The 20,306-nt window shown below is 41.5% G+C and overlaps 1 protein-coding gene across 1 annotated transcript in view; it reads left to right on the forward strand.

Moving 5' to 3' along the window:
• tafa4b (TAFA chemokine like family member 4b) overlaps positions 1-18,940 on the forward strand; it is a gene marked incomplete at both ends in the record, with an annotated part of 30,634 nt that extends 11,694 nt beyond the window's left edge. Inside the window, 3 exons of the mRNA XM_080026606.1 lie at positions 6,269-6,393; positions 17,383-17,535; positions 18,926-18,940. Coding sequence (XP_079882732.1) covers positions 6,269-6,393; positions 17,383-17,535; positions 18,926-18,940 — 293 coding nt within the window. The remainder of the gene's footprint in view (positions 1-6,268; positions 6,394-17,382; positions 17,536-18,925) is intronic.
• Positions 18,941-20,306: the final 1,366 nt, after the last annotated feature.

Here is a 20,306-nt window from a genome sequence, read left to right on the forward strand (position 1 = left end):
ATTACTGGCTGGCTGCTGCACGGTTGGGGCCCATTACTGTGAGACTAACTTTTCCAAATGAACTCCATTCATCAAAGAAATACAGTTACAGTTAAAATGATTAACATTGAACACACAACTATTTTGTCTTTACTTTCAGTTAGAATTCATGTATGAAAGAAGAGTTGCTGGTGTAAAAAGCAAGATGATTTGGAGTCTAAATCTGAGGCTGAAGTGATTTCAGAAGTATGATCAGTAATAGGCAATCAATTAAAGTCAACAGGTAAATCTGTTTCTAAGAATACTAGTTCATTACCCCACCCTAATGTACGTTGTAATTGGTCCATTTGTGTCTCATGGATATCTCATTTGGGGCCAATTTTTTTTGAACTAACAAGCTTGTTCAAGTGAAGACAAAATGTGTGTCCACTGTTTGGGGTTTCCTGCAGTAGCACTCAGGGTAACTAAACTGCTTCTGTCAAGTTTAGTTATGCTTACAGGGTTAGTTAGGAATATGTTGATAATGCTTTGGGCTTTTGTACGCCTACAGGGAATAAATTTAAGTGTTATTATTAATATGCCTACAACGATGTATACAATACTGACAGTAATATACTGCAGTGAAATTTAAAGGTTCTCATTATGAGGTATGACCCCTCTCAGAGGGTCAAATTATCAATGCATTAATGGGGTAGGGAGAAATTTATCCTTGTAGCTGACACATGAAGAGCTAAATGGAACTGCTTTATATAGGCCAACTGCTGGATCGTTTAACTGTCGTTTGGTTATGTGTTACATTAAATGAACCTCAATTTTTTTAAATACAATGTTACTAGTAAATGCACCGACTAGATGAATGAAGTGTAGAGCAAAAGGTACATTATATTCCTCTGAAATGTTATGGGGCAAAAGCAGAAATACTTAACTATATGACCCCATATGGAATCTGGATTTGTTTTCAGAACTTGCAAAACAGGACGTTAACTCTCTCCACAAGAACATCTTTAAAGTGTGTTTGGTGGTGGAAAAAGACAGACAGGGCAGAGACCTGATAAAAAACAGTGGATGTGTGGATTTAATTTGGTGTGTGATTTGCCAAACTGTGCAATAGAAACAAATTAAATTTCATCACTGGGCAAAGAAATCTAGTTTAGCGTTTCAGCACACATCAGCCGGCTGCTGTTTACTTCTATATCTGTTCCATAATGTGTCATGCTTCTGTCATTTTGTCAGTCCGTAGCTGACTGTGTATGTGCGGAACCATTCACCGTGTATAATCTTATTCTGACAGTTTTTTTCCACTGCACTTTCACCTTGTGTTTTTTCGTCATGCATACCTGGGTGTGCCGGCATGGCTGTGTGAGCCGTGGCAACAGAGATACAGTGTGTTAGTAAATCATTGTAGAAAGAGATGGATGCCTCTCTCCAAATGTTTCTGCACTCCAGGCTCACTGAGTGGAACAGTTACAATGCCTTAGGGTATCCATACCTCTGGGTCCATCCCAAACTTCTTGTTTGTGTTTTTGTGTGTGTTTTAATGTGTGCGTATGTATGTGTATGTGTGTGTGTGTGTGTTTGTGTGTGTGTGTTCCCCTTAAATATTAATGACCTGTGAGCAAGGCAACAGGACTGCTTGTGATTGTGCTTTTACGCCTATAACACTTCCTGCATAGGGACTGTATACACATGCAAGCACAAAACACACAAAGACATATGTGCACAACAGGCACGTGTGCACACACAGATGCAAAGTAAAAGCAAACTCTGTAGTGCAGTTTGTGTTGCTCCATTGTGTGAGTGCACATGGTACCTTTGTAAAGTATTAATGAGCAAACACTATAACAGGCATACTCCTGAGTGCCCATATTGTATTAGAAGGCTTCGTTCGAATGATACAATGGGATATGCCATCATTGAATTAGTTTTTTTATATATACTCATCTATTATTCTTTATCATGTGACTTGAATGTCTTGAGATGAAAGGGTAAGACTGAAGGGGAATGCTCTTTGAACGTGCAAAATTGGTGTTCAATATTAATTTCCAACACTTGAAATACGTTTTGCATGTCATTGTTGGATGGCAGAGTTGGCTGTTCTCATATCACATTTCCTACCTTAATGTGTCTAAAAAGAAATTAAGCTTTTTCACAGATGAAATATTAATATATTATGTGAGATATACCAGACTGATTGTCTGCCCCCCCACCCCCATGAAAACAGTGTGTGTGGTTGGGTGGGAACTTGTTTATTCTGTTTAATTTAGCTGAATATTAGTGAATTTTCTTTTTTTTTTCAAGTTTGAAGTTTTTGCATGTGTCTTGTTTGCCAAATAGCCCCTCAACACCTGTGAAGTTGCAAAAAAACCCACAAACTCTCAAAGTGTTGATCGATCAATAACAGCACAACAGCACACTGTTTACATTAAGTATAAAAATAACATATGATGATTACTTTTATTTGGCACCCGGAGTTCGAACAACACACCAAGCATGTGTTTATTCCACAGAACATACAGCCTATGTGGATGAGGGGACCTGCAATTTCAACTTAGTCCACTTGATGTCACAAACATTACAATGACAATTCAGGCGTCGCTGCGGGAAGAAATGAAAAGAGGCTGTGTTGGGGTGAACACTTATAATGCTGACATACTGGCTCACACACTCAAACAAATATGAATATCTGTAACCACAACAAGCATAACGATGAGTGGCATTCATCAGGTGTGCGTTAGATTGACATGGTGTGATCAATAGGAGGAGAGACATGGCTGTAGGCAGCCTCATAGCGTGGAACCTCAGCAGACCTTGTTTGGAGAACCCCAGAGACTATAGGCGAGAACCTGGGGAATAACATAGCCTCAGTCCCTTGTGTTGCCTAATCACCTGCACAAGCACTGTCTAGACGTTTGCCCCGAGCTGAGCCCGCGCTGGAAGTTTTGATGGAGAACTTAAAAGGGAGCCATTTTGAGTGTAGACTCCATAGTAATGAGCTGATAGTAACGGTGATGAAATGTTTTCCTGAGCTCTAAACCTTTTTTTAATTAGCATATGCACCTTCTGAATATAAATGCAGGCTCTTAATGAGACTGATGCAATTAGAGTAGGTAGGCTCAGAGGTACTCAATAAGTTAGAGATATTTTTTTATGAAGAATGCATGTTCTATTTTGAGAAAGGTGCATTGTTCATTTTCTCATACTTGTTGAATATATGGGATTTTTTTTTCAGGGGCCATAGTTTCAAGAAATGCTGACAATGTTTTAGCTCAATTATTTTTTAATGCAATTAAGTATATGAGACATGACAGCAGACCCATAAATAAATCACTTAACATTTTGGGAAATACACTTTTTTCTTTTTCTGATTTTTCTTTATCTAATTGAAAAGATTGATACCACTCTTACAACTGTACATTTAATATGAAGCTAGAGCCAGCCGGATGTACAGTTGTACCGGGATCTGTCCAGAGCATATATAGTATATAATATGGATGTATCATCCGTGCTGACCTCAGTTATTCACACGGCATCCAATAATCCTGGTTTGTACGCGTTGGCATCTTGTGAAATTTTGTGAGGGACAACGGGCGGAGAGCTGTCACTCAAGAGATCGCGCCAATTCATTTTAACCTCCAAAAGAATAAAAACTAGCCTGCTAGGAAAAAATTCACCCCCCTCAGTGTTGTCATGGAGATATGACCTAAACATACAGACTATAATGGTTTTGGGGACCAGGCTGTAAATAAGTTTAATAAGACTTTGAAAACGGCCTGTCTAACAAGTGAGTCAAAGAAAAATTGCTCAGTCTTGGTACCACCCCCAGTGGCCACCGGAAGGTACTACAATTTTGGTCACTTCCTTATTGGATGCTGGTAAAAATTGCTGAGGTTGGGGCTTGGTCCAGAGGTCCCCTTACTAGCAACTCTAAAGCTCCCCAAATTACATTTAGTGGATTTAGTGTGCTAGATTCCAACTAAAAAATTTCAATATATAATGGGTTTAAAATACAGGAATTTTTTTTTTTCACTTTGGTTTTTGTAAAATAAAAATGTCCTATACAGTGTTGATCAGTGAGCTTTAGAGGTGCTCGTAGGTGGACAAAGCACATCTATTTCCTTCCGTTTATAGTCTTTGTGCGAAGCTAAGCTAACCAGCTTCTGGTGGTAGCTTAATATTTACTGAACAGAGTGTTATCAATAAATCAAATAAGCGTATGCTCCTGAAATGTTGAACTACTCCTTTAAAGTGGAATTCAAAATGTCCATCCAAAGTGGTCATCAAATGCTTTAGCTCCTAGCACCAATGTCTACTAGCAAACATCTACTATTAGTGGAGACAAGAGAAAAATATGGTCCCAGAGGCGATGATCTCAGAATGAAGTACTGCAGACACACTAAGTACCTCTGTAATCTTTTTATCATCGACCTGTTGAGACCTGTCTGTGAGTGCTGCCCAACATCTGAACTAACCATGACATCACAGGCCCTGCAAAGGCCCCTGTTAATTTTCTCAGTTGACAGGCAGGTGCTTATGTGTCATGCCCGCCGCCCCGCCCTCCTAGTATAGCATGCGATAAGCAGCAGCAGGGAACGCTAACTCCATAATAGCACTCACAGGCCATGCCCATTAGCTCTAAATAACACTCTCGGAGTGCAAAGCACCGTCGTCGACACCATAATGGCCACATTAACGAGCATTACACAGCCATTGGTTTTTAGAACCGCTTACTGCCACTGAGCTCATGCATCATAACAGTGTGTTCAACATTACTCTCCACAATAGCTGTGAGATTTTTTTTTTTTTTTTTTGCAATGACTTGACAACTTGGTGTTGGCTTTCCTAGTCTCCCTATGAATTCCCTCTTTGTCATTGCATTTGTGCAACCTATGTTGTACTTCACTTCAGTTCATTACTCACATTCTCCTTTCTTCTTTGGACACAGCGATAGTCATCCTCAAACAGCCTCTCTCATTCCGCCCTTCTCTCTCTGCCTCTCTCAGTTCCACTCGCTGCTCATTTCCACAACACAAACATGTTTTCTTGGCGAACTCATTATTAAGCCATGTCTTCCCCGTCTCTCTTTCTCACAGTCCCTGTGTTTTCTTCTTACTTAATGCGTGAGAGGATCTGTCCATGTTGTTTTGCATTATGCAGTTGAAAGCCTGTTTCCCTGCCAATACTAACACATCTCCTTCCTTTGTTGGGAACAATTGTCACTAGAGGAAAAAAATTCCTTCCAAACGTCATCAATCCACCGGCTTGATGAAGTTGGAGGAATGGGCACACTCTTTTATCCTTCCTTCCATCCACACATGAGACAGCAGGAGGGATAGATGATGAGTTAGGAGAGAGGGAATTGAGTTATTCTCAGCAGTCGGGCTGTCTCCTGTCTAGACAGTAGGTCAGATGATCCGGAAGATTTGAGTGTCAGCTGCTAAGCCATGAGAAACCTGTGGGCTTTAAGACTGGATTAACTGTAGCTCAGACCAAGTTCTGAATCTCAGTGATATCCATATTCTTGCACACAGATATGTTGGAAAATCATCACTTCATTTTTGGGAAAATTAGATGCAATTAGGGAAATGTGGTTTCAATCCTTTCTTTAAGAGTCAAACTCTTGAAGGCCCTTTGTTTTTACAACATTGCATGGAATTAAAGAGAGAGTGTTTCAGAGAAAGCTCTATGTCTGCAAAAATCTCGCAATTGATCATACACATTAATTTCTCTCTCATATACAAGTGAGCAGACTGTTTAATAGATAACATTCCTTCACCATAATCCTGTTCTTTTCCCTCATGATTCGGCTTTAGGATTAATACTCATTAGCTCATTGTTTAAATGTGCCTGCGTTTCGCTGATTATACAAAAAGAACCCCAGAAAAAAAGGGAAGATCTGTAGCTGTAGTTTAAAGTAAATTATAAGAAGTGACTGACATCTGCACAAATGCACAATACAGCATTTATATGTGATCCAATGTTGTGGGATTAAATTAATCTAATTAATCACTGAGGTTCTAGAGGTATGAACAGAGCCACAGTGTTTCCACTTATTGTACTGTTTCCTGCAGTAGGATCAGCACCATGGACAGCGCTTGTGAAATTGACATTGCTTCAATGATTTTAGCCATTCTAAGATAGTGTTCATGTTGGCTGTTGAAATAAAGTAAATTAGGCAAGGGAACAGTTTGTGTTGTGCACTATTCTTTCCCATTGTCATTAATACTATTCACCGTATCGTTGTATCCATTTTCTAATCCGTTTCCTCTGAACCTCTGCCCTGCTGCTCAAGCCTCAATCGTGGTTCAGAAGTGGTGGTGCCAAATGCATCCATGCATGGACGGGGAGGAGTGTAAGGTCCTGCCTGACCTCACTGGCTGGTCCTGCAGCACTGGCAACAAAGTCAAAACCACCAAGGTGAGAGGAATGCCTGACTGTGTTTGTATGTTTGTGTACATGTGTCACATTTTGTGCATATGTCCTCTCCCACAAGTCCTCTCATTTGTTGCTGTTTTCTGTGCTTGCACAGTGTCACTTACAATATATCTGATCTGAATATCTGATAACTTCTAATGCATAAGCGACAACAAAGTGTGTCATCTGATCAGTAAACTATTCTCATTAAAAAGTCCCCAGAGAAACAAACAATGTCCATAATGATAAATACATGTATTACTGAGTATCTTCTAGCTCGACTTATTTTTGATGAAGCTAGAAGTGATCTTTCATTAAATTGATTTTGTTTCTTCTGTTAAAGATCTTGCCTCAGTTAGTGTTTAGTAAACAAACAGTGCCAGTACTCTCTAAGTAGGGGAGAACGGGGTAAGTAGGCACACTTTTTACTCTAGTGAGAATTGCTCATCACCAAAACATCTGTCAATAGCCATTCCTACATTACATTGAAGCTTAAGGTGTTGGCTTGAAATGTGTGTCTCTCTTTTTTTCCAACTTATTGTAATGAAGAAGTAATTTACCATCAAAGACACTCTGACACATTGTGACAACCAACCCCATCAAGGGGTCGGTTGTCACACACTATGGGGTTGTTTGTCACAATGTTATCTTAATGGGAAAAATCTTAAAAAGAAGGCAATGAGGCAGAACCAAATTTGAAAGTTTAATTGCATTGTCAAGTTGACAAATAGGCCTACATAACTTACTGTAGCCTTGGCAGCTGGTCTAGTTTGGGATGCACTGGGTTGTTTTGATTTTGTTGCCCTTTTTTCTTTTGCTTGCTAGCTGCCTTTTCCTGCTCTATTCTTTCCTTCTCTGGGGTGTCAGTGAGGATACAGCTTGACAATTTCTTTCGTTATTGGGTTCCTTTTCTGGCTGCAGCCTTGAGATAACATGTGACAACCAACCCCCCAAAAAATTTGACGACCAACCCCAACCTGAATTTCTTGCTAGCATCAAGGCCAACAACCATCTGACAACTAATTAGCTTGCTAACAACAATCTAAACTATAGCTTACCCTTCACACTTTCTGAGGGTAACAAGTGTTTTGTTATAAACCCATTGTGTAAAAGCCTAGAAGAAAAATACTGAGAAGCAAAATATTTTGAATTTGACATGAAAAACACAAAACATCCTCTCACCTGAAATGCAGCTGTCTTCCTCCAAGGAAGTCTATGTATGTGACCTCTGATCCCAATTCTGGACCTTTTTTATATCAACATTTCAGAGCTAGCGCGCTCTGGTGGCGAGATATAACGAATGTGACATCCAACCCATGTGACAAATTACCCCGTTCTCCCCTACTTTATATGACTACGTATGAAACAATAAATAAATTCAGAAGTCCTTGCCAATCAAATCAAAAATTATCTTAAACAAAAGTTGTTTATATCTTCAATATACCCACAAATGAATTTAGTCTCATTCGAGGGCTAATTTCAAACATTAATAAAAAATTTAAATGAAAACACAGAGCTAATCAACGAACGAACAACCCCAATAAGCTTTATTTGTTAATCTGCTGCGAGTGCATCCCCTCAGGCACAAGTGAAAAAAGAAACTAATGGAGAAAACACAAGGCCTCTGTGCACTCTGTAGCCCGCACACAACGCCTATGCGACACCATGTAGACTGACGCTATTCAGATGAGATAAACTGATTTAAATGAGGGTCCTTCATGGCCCCTTGTAAGCTGCTGAAGTGTGAAAGTTAATTTGCGGGACTGACGACTATAGGTGTATGGGTGTACGTGGCGGAGTGCGCAGCGTGGGATGGAGCAGGCTCAGTTTATTTACAGGTGAAATATAAGAAAGAAACAGTTGTGAGGGGAAGCAGGCGCAGGCGCAATAAGAGTAATTGCTCGAGAGATGGCATAACAGCACAACATCTGTCGCATTCATTAGAATGCATTGTGGCTGGGGCCTTCCACCGAGGCTTTACAATTAAGAGTCATAATTAAATTGGTGAGTGGGATAGACTGTGGAACAGAGGCACTGCTGGGCTCAGTCACAGGCAGTGGAATTAATGACCCTGGGCCTAACACCAACTCTGGGACTGATAGGTGCAATTATCATCATTCTGTTGTACGTTGCCATCTCTCTACTTCTTCTTCTCTCCCTTTCTCGCTTGTCTCTCCCACCCTGTCTGACAATAGCTGATCAGATGAGAGAGGGACGGGGAGCCAATGGCTGACTGCGTCTGTGGACAATAATTGTGCATTTGCAAGGTGCTTGGGGACCAGGGAGCAGTTACTTGGAGACTCGGTGGCAGATGTAACTGAAGATAGTCGCAACGAGACATTGAAACCGTGGCAACTGTTTTGCGCGGCCTTGCTCTGTCGCTCTTTATCCTGTGTCTCTTTTCACTGTAACCCTGACCTCCTTTCACCACCTCGACACCGCATTCACTATGATGATCTATATCTGTCCATCTGTTTCTCTCTCACACAGCGTAGGTGTACTGCACAAAGATGCATAGATTGCCTGACTGAGGCACCGGAACACTGTTAAACAAGAAAGAGTAAATAATGCTGTAGCATGTGATCAGTCCTGCCCAGACAAACGACTGGGCCCCTGAAAAGGTCCAGTCATTGGGCCCCCTTTACTCATACTGAACTTGTATCAATATGCATGATGCGCTTATTCCTACATAAACACATACCTGTACACAGGGCCGGTTCTAGCCAGTTAGATTATGTTGGGCTACTGGAAATAATAGTGGGCAGAGACACCGACGATGCGAGCGCGAGATCAAGTGCAGAGATCAAGATCTCTGCACTTGCTTTTTGGCACATTTACTGTAATGTAAGCTTTTAGACACACCATTGCTGTAGAGGGGGTTTACCATGATAGCACTGCTACCAGAAGCTTTCCTCATCAGTATAACAACCATCTGCCACCTTTGTTTAAAGGCTAAATATGTAATTTTCTATCTTTTTTAGAAAATAATACATAAAATATACAGAATAATTTGCAGAACACCCTCACAAAGACACCTCAAAACTTGATGAAATATCACAGCATCTCTGAATAGAAAATCCACTTCTGCTGGCAGAAATACTGATATTAAAGGCCTACTTCACCGGTTGGAATATGAATATGTATTGAACTCGGAGATCCTATGAAGTATAAATGTGCAAAAAAAATTTGAAATCGGATCATCCTAGCCTGAGAAAAGGCAGAAAGAGTGTTTTATGGTCTCACTGTCTAACCCTACATTTCTCTTTCTGTGACATCACAGAAAGAGAAAAGTAGGGTTCAATATACTTTCATATTCCAACCGGTGAAGTAGGCCTTTAAGGAATTTTCCGGGGGTCTAAAGCCCTTGAAAGTTCCCTCTTTTTTTCCTTTATTTTCTGGTACCCTGATTTATGTCCAGGACCTGGCATCACTGAGCTGGCTAGGTTAGCTTGCTCATCATCACTACATAGCTAACGCTTGTTTGGTTGACCTGCTGCTTGCAACGGTTTTGAGGGGGAAAAAAACGACCCATGATATTTTTAGTTTTTCAATATAAAATGTGATATATTTAATGGATAAAATATTTTCTTTTATTATAGAAAGTTCTCTTGCGAATATAGCGTTCATAATAAAGGTTGGCTAAATTGGTCATCTCCAAAACATTTTTTATTTTTTTTCTCTCTGGGCCCCCCCTGGTGGCTGGACCCTAGAAAGCTTTGCCACTTTCTACCCCTTATGGGCAGCCCTGCATGTGATACATTTATCACATGTCCCATTTACTGCATTTGGATTTATGGTTAAACATAAACTGTATTTTACGGCTCAAACATGATAAAAACAATCACAAAAAAATCACATATGTTTATTTTAAATGCAAATGGTATTGGGTTTGTTGCTGGAAAACAAGCTCTACACATCTCCAGATGCCGAAGTGTAAATACATCTTCATGTGAAATCCCACTTAAGCAGTTGAGACAATGTTGATCGGTCAGCCAGCTAGACAGCAAACACGCATTTTCAATCCAATGAAAAAACACAGAGCCAGAAATAGAGAGCACAAATGTTTAATTTTGGAAGATTCTCCTCTGAACTCTGATTGGCTCTTTTGAATGGAAAACATCCATTCAGCGACACGCTGTGTCATTTCATGCGATTACATGTGTCATGTGATTCTCTTCTCTCATCTGTGGCATTGTTTCTTTTTTTAGGTCACACGATAGCAAGAGAGGCACGAGGAAACCTGAAACCCTCCATGTGAAAAAGGATGGATGACTCACACACATCTACTGTACGATGGGGAAAATATCAAGGAAAGGGCGGCTGACAGGCCATCCATCACCAAACAATGGGATCAATGTACTCATCACAAACTACGTACACTTGGCCGCATTGAGCCACACATAAAGCATATAAAGTATGCCGGTTGTTGAGACCAATAGCCTACAATCATGGACACCCAGGGTACATCTGTGGACACAAAGGGACTCTTTAATTTCCACCAATGGACAACAGCGTGGATTGAACAAAAAGTGTGATTTAAAACACTGATTAAGCATTTCAAAGTATATATATTTCAACAAAGCATTTGTGAATGAGTGTGAAAGATGTGTGTTGCTTAGAGTGCTGCTGGATACAGTCCAGACTTGTTGTCAATATGTAGAGCTTATACTGGAGACAGCTGGAGATGCTTTGGGAGAAATGAAAGAGATAGCAGCTCATAAACTAGCAAATAGGAAATTAGCATCAAATTGCTCTTGTGGGTCAAGTCCCTATCATGAAGACTGTTTTGCGGGAGTCATTTTGCAGTTCTAATTAGGAATTGCAGTGTAGGATCATAACAACATATTAACAATTCATGTAAGATATTTGCACTAGTTGAAAACCGTTTGGGAATGTTTTGTTTTTCTGAATATCGCCCATCTTTCGCTGTGGATGTCACATGGAATTGAAGGTGAGCATTTTGTGAAATGTCTGACACTTGGAGTAGACAAAAAATAATATATATATATCACATCCCATTATACCTGAGTAGCTATTGGTTTAAATGGCTCAGACTATGGAGCCTTGGTTACATACAGCTTGGTACAATATGAACTAGTGATTCATCCGTCTCCTTTTCTCCCAGAAACTTTTTCAAGTTTAGCCTTCAAAGTTATATATCTTTGATCTACTTTATTCAGTCTGTGACATCTCTTATGTTAACTGTTGAAAGGAGGCCCATAAAATGTTCAAACAAGGAGGTTGAGTTGTCTTTATGTCGTTTTTCAAATGAATTAGTAGCGTTTTCTGCTTCCTCAGGTTCTTGATCTATATTAGCACTCCTCATACAAATGTATAAATGAGAGTCGTTTCAACTAAGTATATACGGAGATGACGTATGTTTCTGTGCACATGTTTCCCATTGATTGTCTCAAGTATCCCCCTCAACATCAATGCTCCAGTGAGATAAACTGAAATAGTTGCCACTGATAATGACAGTTTAAATCTTTGCAAACATGTTTTTTTCCCTTAAGTGCTCGACCATTACTGCACTGATGACAGTAACCTAGTGCCTTAAAGAACACCTTTAATTTCTCAGTGATCTCTATCCATTCTCATACTTACACTTCCCTTTACTTCAAATACTTCTGCTCCCTCTTGTGTCCACTTCTCTCTCTCTCTCTCTCTCTCTCCCTTTTTTGACACATTTCATATAACATACAAAAGATGGCAGTTAAAATAGTTTTCACACAGTCTGTCCCACACACTATATATCTTTATTTCACAGCAGTTTGTAGCCTACTATAGTGAGTTGCTTTTTTTTGCTCTCATGCTTTTCAAATCCATTTTCCTCTCTCTCTCTCTCTCTCTCTATCTCTCTCTCTCGTAGACACACATCTGATCAAGTGCGAGTCTTTTTTCAAACTGTATCTGTCTGCCTCTCTGATATGTGAATGTGTTGGGTCAGTGTGCCCAGGGGTTAGCCCGCCTGGGGCTGCTCCTCTGCCAATGAGATCCTCTGCTTTTCAGACATGCCGCTTTGTGTGAGCTATGATAAATCTGTACAGGAGCTGAGCCGCTGCCTCTCCAGCTCCAGTGCTGAGCTCTGAGCCAGAGGGAGCTGGGGGACAGCAGTGGCTACCAGTGGCAGGCAGCTCCACTCTCTCATTACTGAGAGGCCTGGATAGCACTGGGGCTTCTCTCGGGACCCGCTGACATGGAATATTTTTAGGCATACGGTGCAGCTACTGCAGTTAGGCCAGTCACACCACAATGCACCTCTTTCCTCGAAAACAATGGTCCATTTAGAGTGGGGGATATGATGGCATTCTGTGGCCTGTACATCTTTACACATGCACATTCTTTCCCCAGCCCCCCCTTTTAGACCCACATACAGTAAAAGTAGATTTTTAATTACAGCCAGCATTAGGCAAAATGTCTTCTGAGCTGTGCAAGATCAAACCATGTGAGGGCCCTGTTTCCTTCCCCCCCCCCTCCTCCATTTATACCCCCCTCCCCTTAGTATTTTGCTGATGAGCCTGGCGCCTCGCTCCCGCCGTCCCTCATTGCTCTCTGCAGCAGAATCAATATTTGAGGACAATTTGCACAGCGCTGCTCCCTCGTGGCTGGGGTCTGATGATGCAGCTCCGATGCTTCAGTTCCGACCGAGCTCAGGCCTGCCAGGGACAAATTCACAGCTCGTCTCATGGTCGCCGCTATTTAACATGAAAATCGGACACAAGTGGCACCGTGCATATATTTACAGCTGCTGTGCAGGCTGGCCAGCCCCAGAGCAGACCCGCACTCCTCCGCTTTTGCCAATTTATGAGAAGCAAGACGACTGAACTCGCTGAGAGGCCTCAAGGTATCTTGGAGGGATTTCATATTACCATATTCACCTTTAATGAGATGTTACATAGCAAGCAAGTTTAGCAGGCATCTGTGTCTCTCCCCTGGTCTATAGATTGTCCGTTCTTTGCATAAAAAAAGCCCCAAACCATGTTACCAGCTGCCTTAAAAAATTATGAAATTAATGTATTCACTCCATAAATTGTGCTTCCAGACACAAACAAATAATCTTGTTTTAAACCGCGACGGGAAGTGTCTGTACTGTGTCAACAGGGGTCTAACTTGCCAAAAGTCCCATAGAGACTAGTTGCTTTCATCTCCACAGGTAAGCAACTGGTGGGACCCAGGGGGCAGGGCCCACAGAGGTAAACAAACAGCATGGAGAACATGACTTCAGAATAACATGCTAATAAGGGAGGATAGGCAGTTTGAGTGAGAAGAACCAAAAGCTACCTGAATGGAAAAACATAGATAAAGAGTTAAAACCACAGTGTTGGAGGATCGGGGGGATTTTAAATATGTTTGTTTATGCGGTAAGCCAGGGTGTCTCCCGAGAGGCCACTTCTTGCATCGTCAAACCAAACGCCCTCCAAAAGTCCGTCGACACACTCGTCGGAAATTCACAGAACCGCTACCTAGAGAGGGATAAAAATAAAGGGATGAAGCAACGTTGTCTTAGCTTATGCATCATCTTTTGTCAAGTCCAATTTGTATTAGCCTCCAGCCATATCCAGGAAATATGGGTTGAGGATTCATGTTCAGTGAAAATGGTAATCTTCAGATGAAGTGAGTCTGTCAGAGTAGAGGCAGAGAGATGCGTGACAACTGTAGTCAGCTCCAGGAAAAAGAGAGCTTTGCCATTGTAGAGGAAGCCGGCTCCAAATCCTGCTGTCTGCAACTGACATTGATTTAATATAAGTCGGAGGGAGATTAGCTGATGAAGAAGATCCGATCGGTGTTATCGGTGCCGGATGACAGTCACTGGTCTTGTCACTGTCACTTCTGAGGGAACAAATCGTCTCGAGCCAAAATGTTTCCTTCACAAGATCAAATCGTTAGACTAACCACCATGCCATATAATTACTCAAATAGGCTAAGATGTGCATCTCAAATATACATTTTTCAGACTCCCATCTAATTGCTGCGGGCCTTTTATCGTCTCTCTCAGCTCTCTTGAGAACACAATTGCTGTCAAGCTGCCTTCATTCAGTATTCTAGTGCAGCACGTTAGATTAGCGCAACAACGTGGTCATGTGATTTTTACTGGCTACCACAGCCGGTTAGCCGTCAAGTGTTGGTGTGGGGATTAATTGCATTAGCTCCACTCTCTTACCGAGCATAGAATATGTGATAATAACACCACAACACAACCCATTAAAATTCAATGAGAACAAGCAAAAAAATGCAAACAATCAAAAGTGTCTTTAATATTCATTTTTCAGGCAGGTCTGCGACAGGCCGATATTGACGGTGGAGTGAACGGGGGATTCATTAACATCTTCTCCCTCACTGCCTCCTTTCGCTGAGCCGTTCCTTGCTGCGTCGTCAAACTCACTTATCTCTCTGAAGCAATTAGACACTGGAGGCTCCATTGACCTGAGCCTTTGTTAGACTAAGGGGCTACATTAGCATGGCCGTAGTCTTGGCAATGCATGTGTTGGTGCCAATGTGAGCAGCACTGATAAAGAGGAACCCTGCAGTGTGCACGTTTGCTTGCACGTGGGTTTGGGAGGGTGCAGGAGCTACATACAGTACATGCATATTAACTGGCTACCATCATTGTGCCGTTTGTAACGAGCACCTATATATGCTTTATTAAGATCTTTTATGTGTGTGTGTGTGTTTGTGTGTGTGTGTGTGTGTGTTTGTGTGTGCCGTGGTCCTGTTTGCACAAGGGTGTGTGAATAACTAAACTGCCAATGTAAGCAAGTCGTATCTTTATGCACATTTCATATTGTCTGCCTTTATGCTATGAGATGCAAAAAATTCAAGAGCTGAATGCACTGATAATATACACTGCAGCTATCAGACACCAGCAATATACATTTCGATATACAATGGGCTATCTCTATTGTATTATGTGGTATGTGGGGCTCCTGAACGGCACAAGTGACAGATTGAATTTGCCTACTGTAGCAAATACGATTAGAAACATATATGATAATCTGTTGATTTCCAGTGGTGGCATCTACGTTACTGTAACAATGTATTAATGCTAACCCTTAAGCAAGCTCCCACACATACACAAAAAACTGAGGTAAACATTGCATTCATGCTAAGTAGAGAGGCAATCTATCAGTTAGTGATTCAGTGTTTACGCCAATGACAGCCACAGTTAGTATGCATGCATTATTTGTAATTAATCATCCAAATGGGTTACTCCTTCTTTATTTTCCAAATGAATGGTTTGTTTGCCTGAAAAATGTCTGTTGTCTGATATGTTGGGTGGAGAAACGGCATCCTCATAAATTTCCCTGGCAGGTTAGGTATGGGCCGAGTGATGAGACAGAACAAGGGAGCATCAAACACGCAGGAGGAATCAGTTCCGCTGTTTCTGTGGCCCACTGCTACAACTGCAACATCCTTACAAGCCCAGACCTCACACGTTCTAGAATGTTGTGGCACTTTGTTGTATAATCAAGAGTTACAGTAAACTGCCACCCCCTGTGCTAGCTAGCCTTTCTTTTTGCTTTTTTGTAACTCAGGAAGTTTTCTTTCATTTATTTTTCTACAAACCTGAAAGATGTTCATGTGGTTTTCCAAGCTACATGGGGATCTGCACTGTAACTCCTCCTCTTACAGTTGTTGTTAACTTTACACAAATACAGCTCCATTATAGAGCCAAAGTGAAAACTGCTCAGCCCAATCTCATTCATAACTTCAACAATCAGTAATTTTATGCAAAGCTAGCCTTCAACCAATCCCAACTTTGCTGTGCTGAAAGTAAACTATTTGACTTTGTCCACTTTTTCAGAAGTTAGTAAACCTAATTTAAAATAACAGAAACACTAATTAAATGTAGTAATATTTCAAATTTAAAAGAAAACACACACACACACACACACACACACACACACACACACACACACACACACACACACACACACACACACACACACACACACACACACACACACACACACACACACACATACTGCAACATGTTAACATTTAATTAGTTATTTGAAAAAACAACAACAGCATATTAATGTGATTTTTTCGTTTTCATATACCTCTCTTAAAGTTTCCTTTAACAGACCGGGCCAGTCAAGTGATGAGCTGTCAGAAAGAATAGGGCCAAGGCTGCATCAAAGCAAGCTACCTTTTTATAATTTAATTAACTGCAAATCTGTTTCAGCATTTGCACCACTGTATCAAAAAATGATTAGGGTCCTGTATTATTAGTTGATGTGCCCAAATCATGTTTACGTTGTGATCCCATAGTATTGGAAATTTTCATTTAATTAAATTACCATAAACTAATGTGACATAAAGAAAAAACCTGAGGCTATATCTGTATAGGAGAACTTTGGTTTCTTGGTCTGCAAAATATAATGAAGCTGCCACCTACAGTAAATGTGGCCATGGACAGGGCTGATAGCAGTTTTTAAATTAGAAAAATATGATGATCACTACCACACTTGAAATGGGAGCTGTGGTATTTTTATATGCTGACAACTTAATTATCGTTTTGTAAAACGGTCTACTAATTTTGATAGCAAGCACTCAGAAGATAATAATTTATCAGATAATGGATAACATGAACCCAACGCACGATGAAAGAAACCCTCAATAAGAGCAACCACTTCTGGCATATTTTGCAAACAAAGGACTAAGTGAGCTTTTGAAAAATAATTGGTTCCTTTTTTACAGTCAAGTATTCTTGTAGCGTGTATGTGGACAGAAAACCCGACAGATACGTTCAAGCCTTTCAGAATGACTGATAATGAAAATTCCTCTATGAGAAAAAGATTTGAGATAGAGGCACAGATTCCTGCTTGTGGAGGAGGGTGGATCTTTGTCTCCCTATACATTGCAGGGATGTCTTGAGAAATTGCACTCATAATTTCCGCTCATCAGCTAACTTGCCATTGCTTTAGAGCAGGCGTTTGAGGCACATATTTTCAGACCCTGCTGAGTGTGGCCACACATCTGGCGGGACAGGCAGCCAGATGCCGGGCCCCTCGGCCACACCTCAACCCAGACTATGGCATCTTTCTTCCACGCTCTATACGCTGCTGGCCCTCAGAGCTCAGGGCCATCCACCTCTACAGCTGCCTCTGTGCCAGCCTGAGAGATGCCCCCGTCAGCACAGATGTGAGTGGTGTGTGTGTGGGTGTGTGGGTGTGTGTGTGTTTGTGTGTGTGTGTGTGTGTGTGTGTGGGGGGGGGGAGGTCGGCAAAATACGACTAAATCACATAATCAACGTATGTGGTTGGGAGGTGATGGGTGCTCAGCGGGCACGCAAACATTTACAATTGGCCAGGCACTCCTTGTAAACAGGAGTGGTTCGACAAAAGAGGCAGGTTGAATAATTGATAGGATGTAAGAGGATCTGGCTTTGGGGGATTTTGGAGCATTGATTCTGTCTGAGAGGGAGGCAGAGAGCGGGTGGGAGAGAGCGGGTGGGAGAGAGAGAGAGAGAGAGAGAGAGAGAGAGAGAGAGAGAGAGAGAGAGAGAGAGAGAGAGAGAGAGAGAGAGAGAGAGAGAGAGGGGAACAAAAAAGAAAGGCTTTCCTAGTGCTAACCTTTGTAAATACTTCCTCTTTCCTGTAGTGAACACCTCTCCCAGCCCTGGAGAGTGTTTACACTGGAAACCGAAAGGCTGCATCCACAAAAATAATTTTGCGGATGCAGCCTTTATAATCATCCATTATGACAACAGCAAACGCAGGCTTGAAAATGTGAATCTTTTGAAACCACCTCCCAGGATGGAATCTTTTGAAAACGCAACTGCTGCAGAACCTCTACTAGGCTAAGTGTCACCGGCAACTACTGGCTTTGCATGTGTACTACAGCGATTTCGTCCAGTTTTCTCCGAAACCATGTGCACGAGTGAAGTTTTCAAATCAATTGCATCTGAATGCGGAAACTTTTGAAAACGTAAAGGGGAAAACCGTTGCGTTTTCACAGTGTAAACTGCCCCTAGTGATATCTGTGAATGCCAGGTATAGTTTTTTGTTTTCTTTCCTTTCCAGACTATGTCTTTGTCTTCTGCAGTGCTTTTCTTTGGGATATGCTAGTTAAGCCATCTTTCCAGGGTATGCAACAACATAGAAAAAAAGAGCAGATGGCTGCAAAGAGAAAAAGAGAGAGCATTAAAGAAAGAAATGATAATAGAAAACATTTCAGAAGAATAAAAGGGAAGAGGGAAACAAAATAAAAAAAAACAGCAGGATGATAAAGAGATAGATAGCAGTCAATATGATGTTGTGCCAGTGAAAGAATAGAGAGAGACAACTTCACAGCAAAACATTTCACTTGCTCTGCCTCTGGAACAAAATATCTGAAAACAACTACCTATTTACCTGGATAAAAGTCATTAACAATCTGCTCTCGCACACAACAGAAACACACGCGCACACGCACACACACACACACACACACACACACACACACACACACACACACACACACACACACACACACACACACACACACACACACCATCTACGCTGTGGTAACCGTAACCCTTTCATCTTGCCAGCTGCCGGGCTCATAAAACGAGCTGATGTAAATAAATTCACGAGCCTGGTTTCAAGCCGTAGTCTGCCAACAAACATGCAGAGGCACACAACCCTAATTTGCAGAACCACACACTTACACACACTTACACACACACCCACACACACACACACACACACACACACACACACACACACACACACACACACACACACACACACACACACACACACACACACACACACACACAGCACACACAGTTTCACAGCCTCTTTTGACTTTGCACACTTCACATTCCCATCATGTCCGCAGACTGAGGAACAGGCTTATCTGTGCTTGTACTTTGCAGAAGTAAGAGAAAATGTCTTGAAGTCTCACTCTCGTCTAATCTGACAGAATCAAGATGTGACATTTCTCCACAATGGTCACTATAGTGGAAAGCGCTGTTGTCTTATTGTTGAGCAAGTGATGGGCACTCGCTTTTTTCAAATGCAAATGTTTTTAACAAACTACTGCAGTTGTACCATCAGGTGCTTTGACTGTTTATTGCCTGTTATTTCACTTTTCTTTTTTTTATCAGAATACATCACAAACATTGTACTTGCATATTGCACAGTGCAGCATCAGAATAATTTCTACTTCCAATCACACACAAATCACATTTTTCTGTACAACCAACTGAGTAATTTACGTGAAGTCCTGGTCTTGCCTTTTCGGTAACACTTTGCACTTAGCTATGATGGCTATGCTAATGCTTTCCCTCCTCTTGGCCTATCTATTTGGTTTCCTACAAGGCTTGTGTGTCAGGGGGAAAGTGCTAAAGACGAGGGCTTTTTTTGGGGACTTTCTTTATCTTCACTTCAAATGAATCCCATTTTGTGCATGAGGTAACCGCGAACAGTGGGTGACAAGAGACATGTGTTTGTTTGGCATTGGGTGGGTGGGTTACATCATCTAGCTGTCCGCCTCATGGCCATGCGCTCCCTCTGTGCCGACACAATGAGGAAAGGCGCTAAGACCATCATCAGAGGAAATTAGCTCAGTAGCGTTGAAAAGCGCTCGCTTCTCACAATAGCCAGTGGCCATGCTAAATCATTAGCCTGTCACATCGTCGGGGTTGAGTCCAATTATTCTCTCAATCCGCCTCCCAGCCAAATTGCATTATTGCAATTATATCCATTGCATGACATATTGTCGTGGCGAGGGTGTATGAGATGGGGACGGGAGGAGAGAGGCCGGGGAAAAAAAAGTGACAGAGATGGAGGGGCAAAACATTTTGGTGGTATTATCAAGCGCCGGGGAAACTTCTCACTGTATTGCTTTAGCTGGCTCCATAAAAGGGCATATTGATTATGTTTTCTGCCGTAATGGACATTTGTATTTACCTCAATCATCCTTTCTCT

The sequence above is a fragment of the Ammodytes marinus genome, assembly GCF_949987685.1.
Source record: "Ammodytes marinus genome assembly, chromosome: 4".
NCBI classification, from domain to species: domain Eukaryota; kingdom Metazoa; phylum Chordata; class Actinopteri; order Uranoscopiformes; family Ammodytidae; genus Ammodytes; species Ammodytes marinus.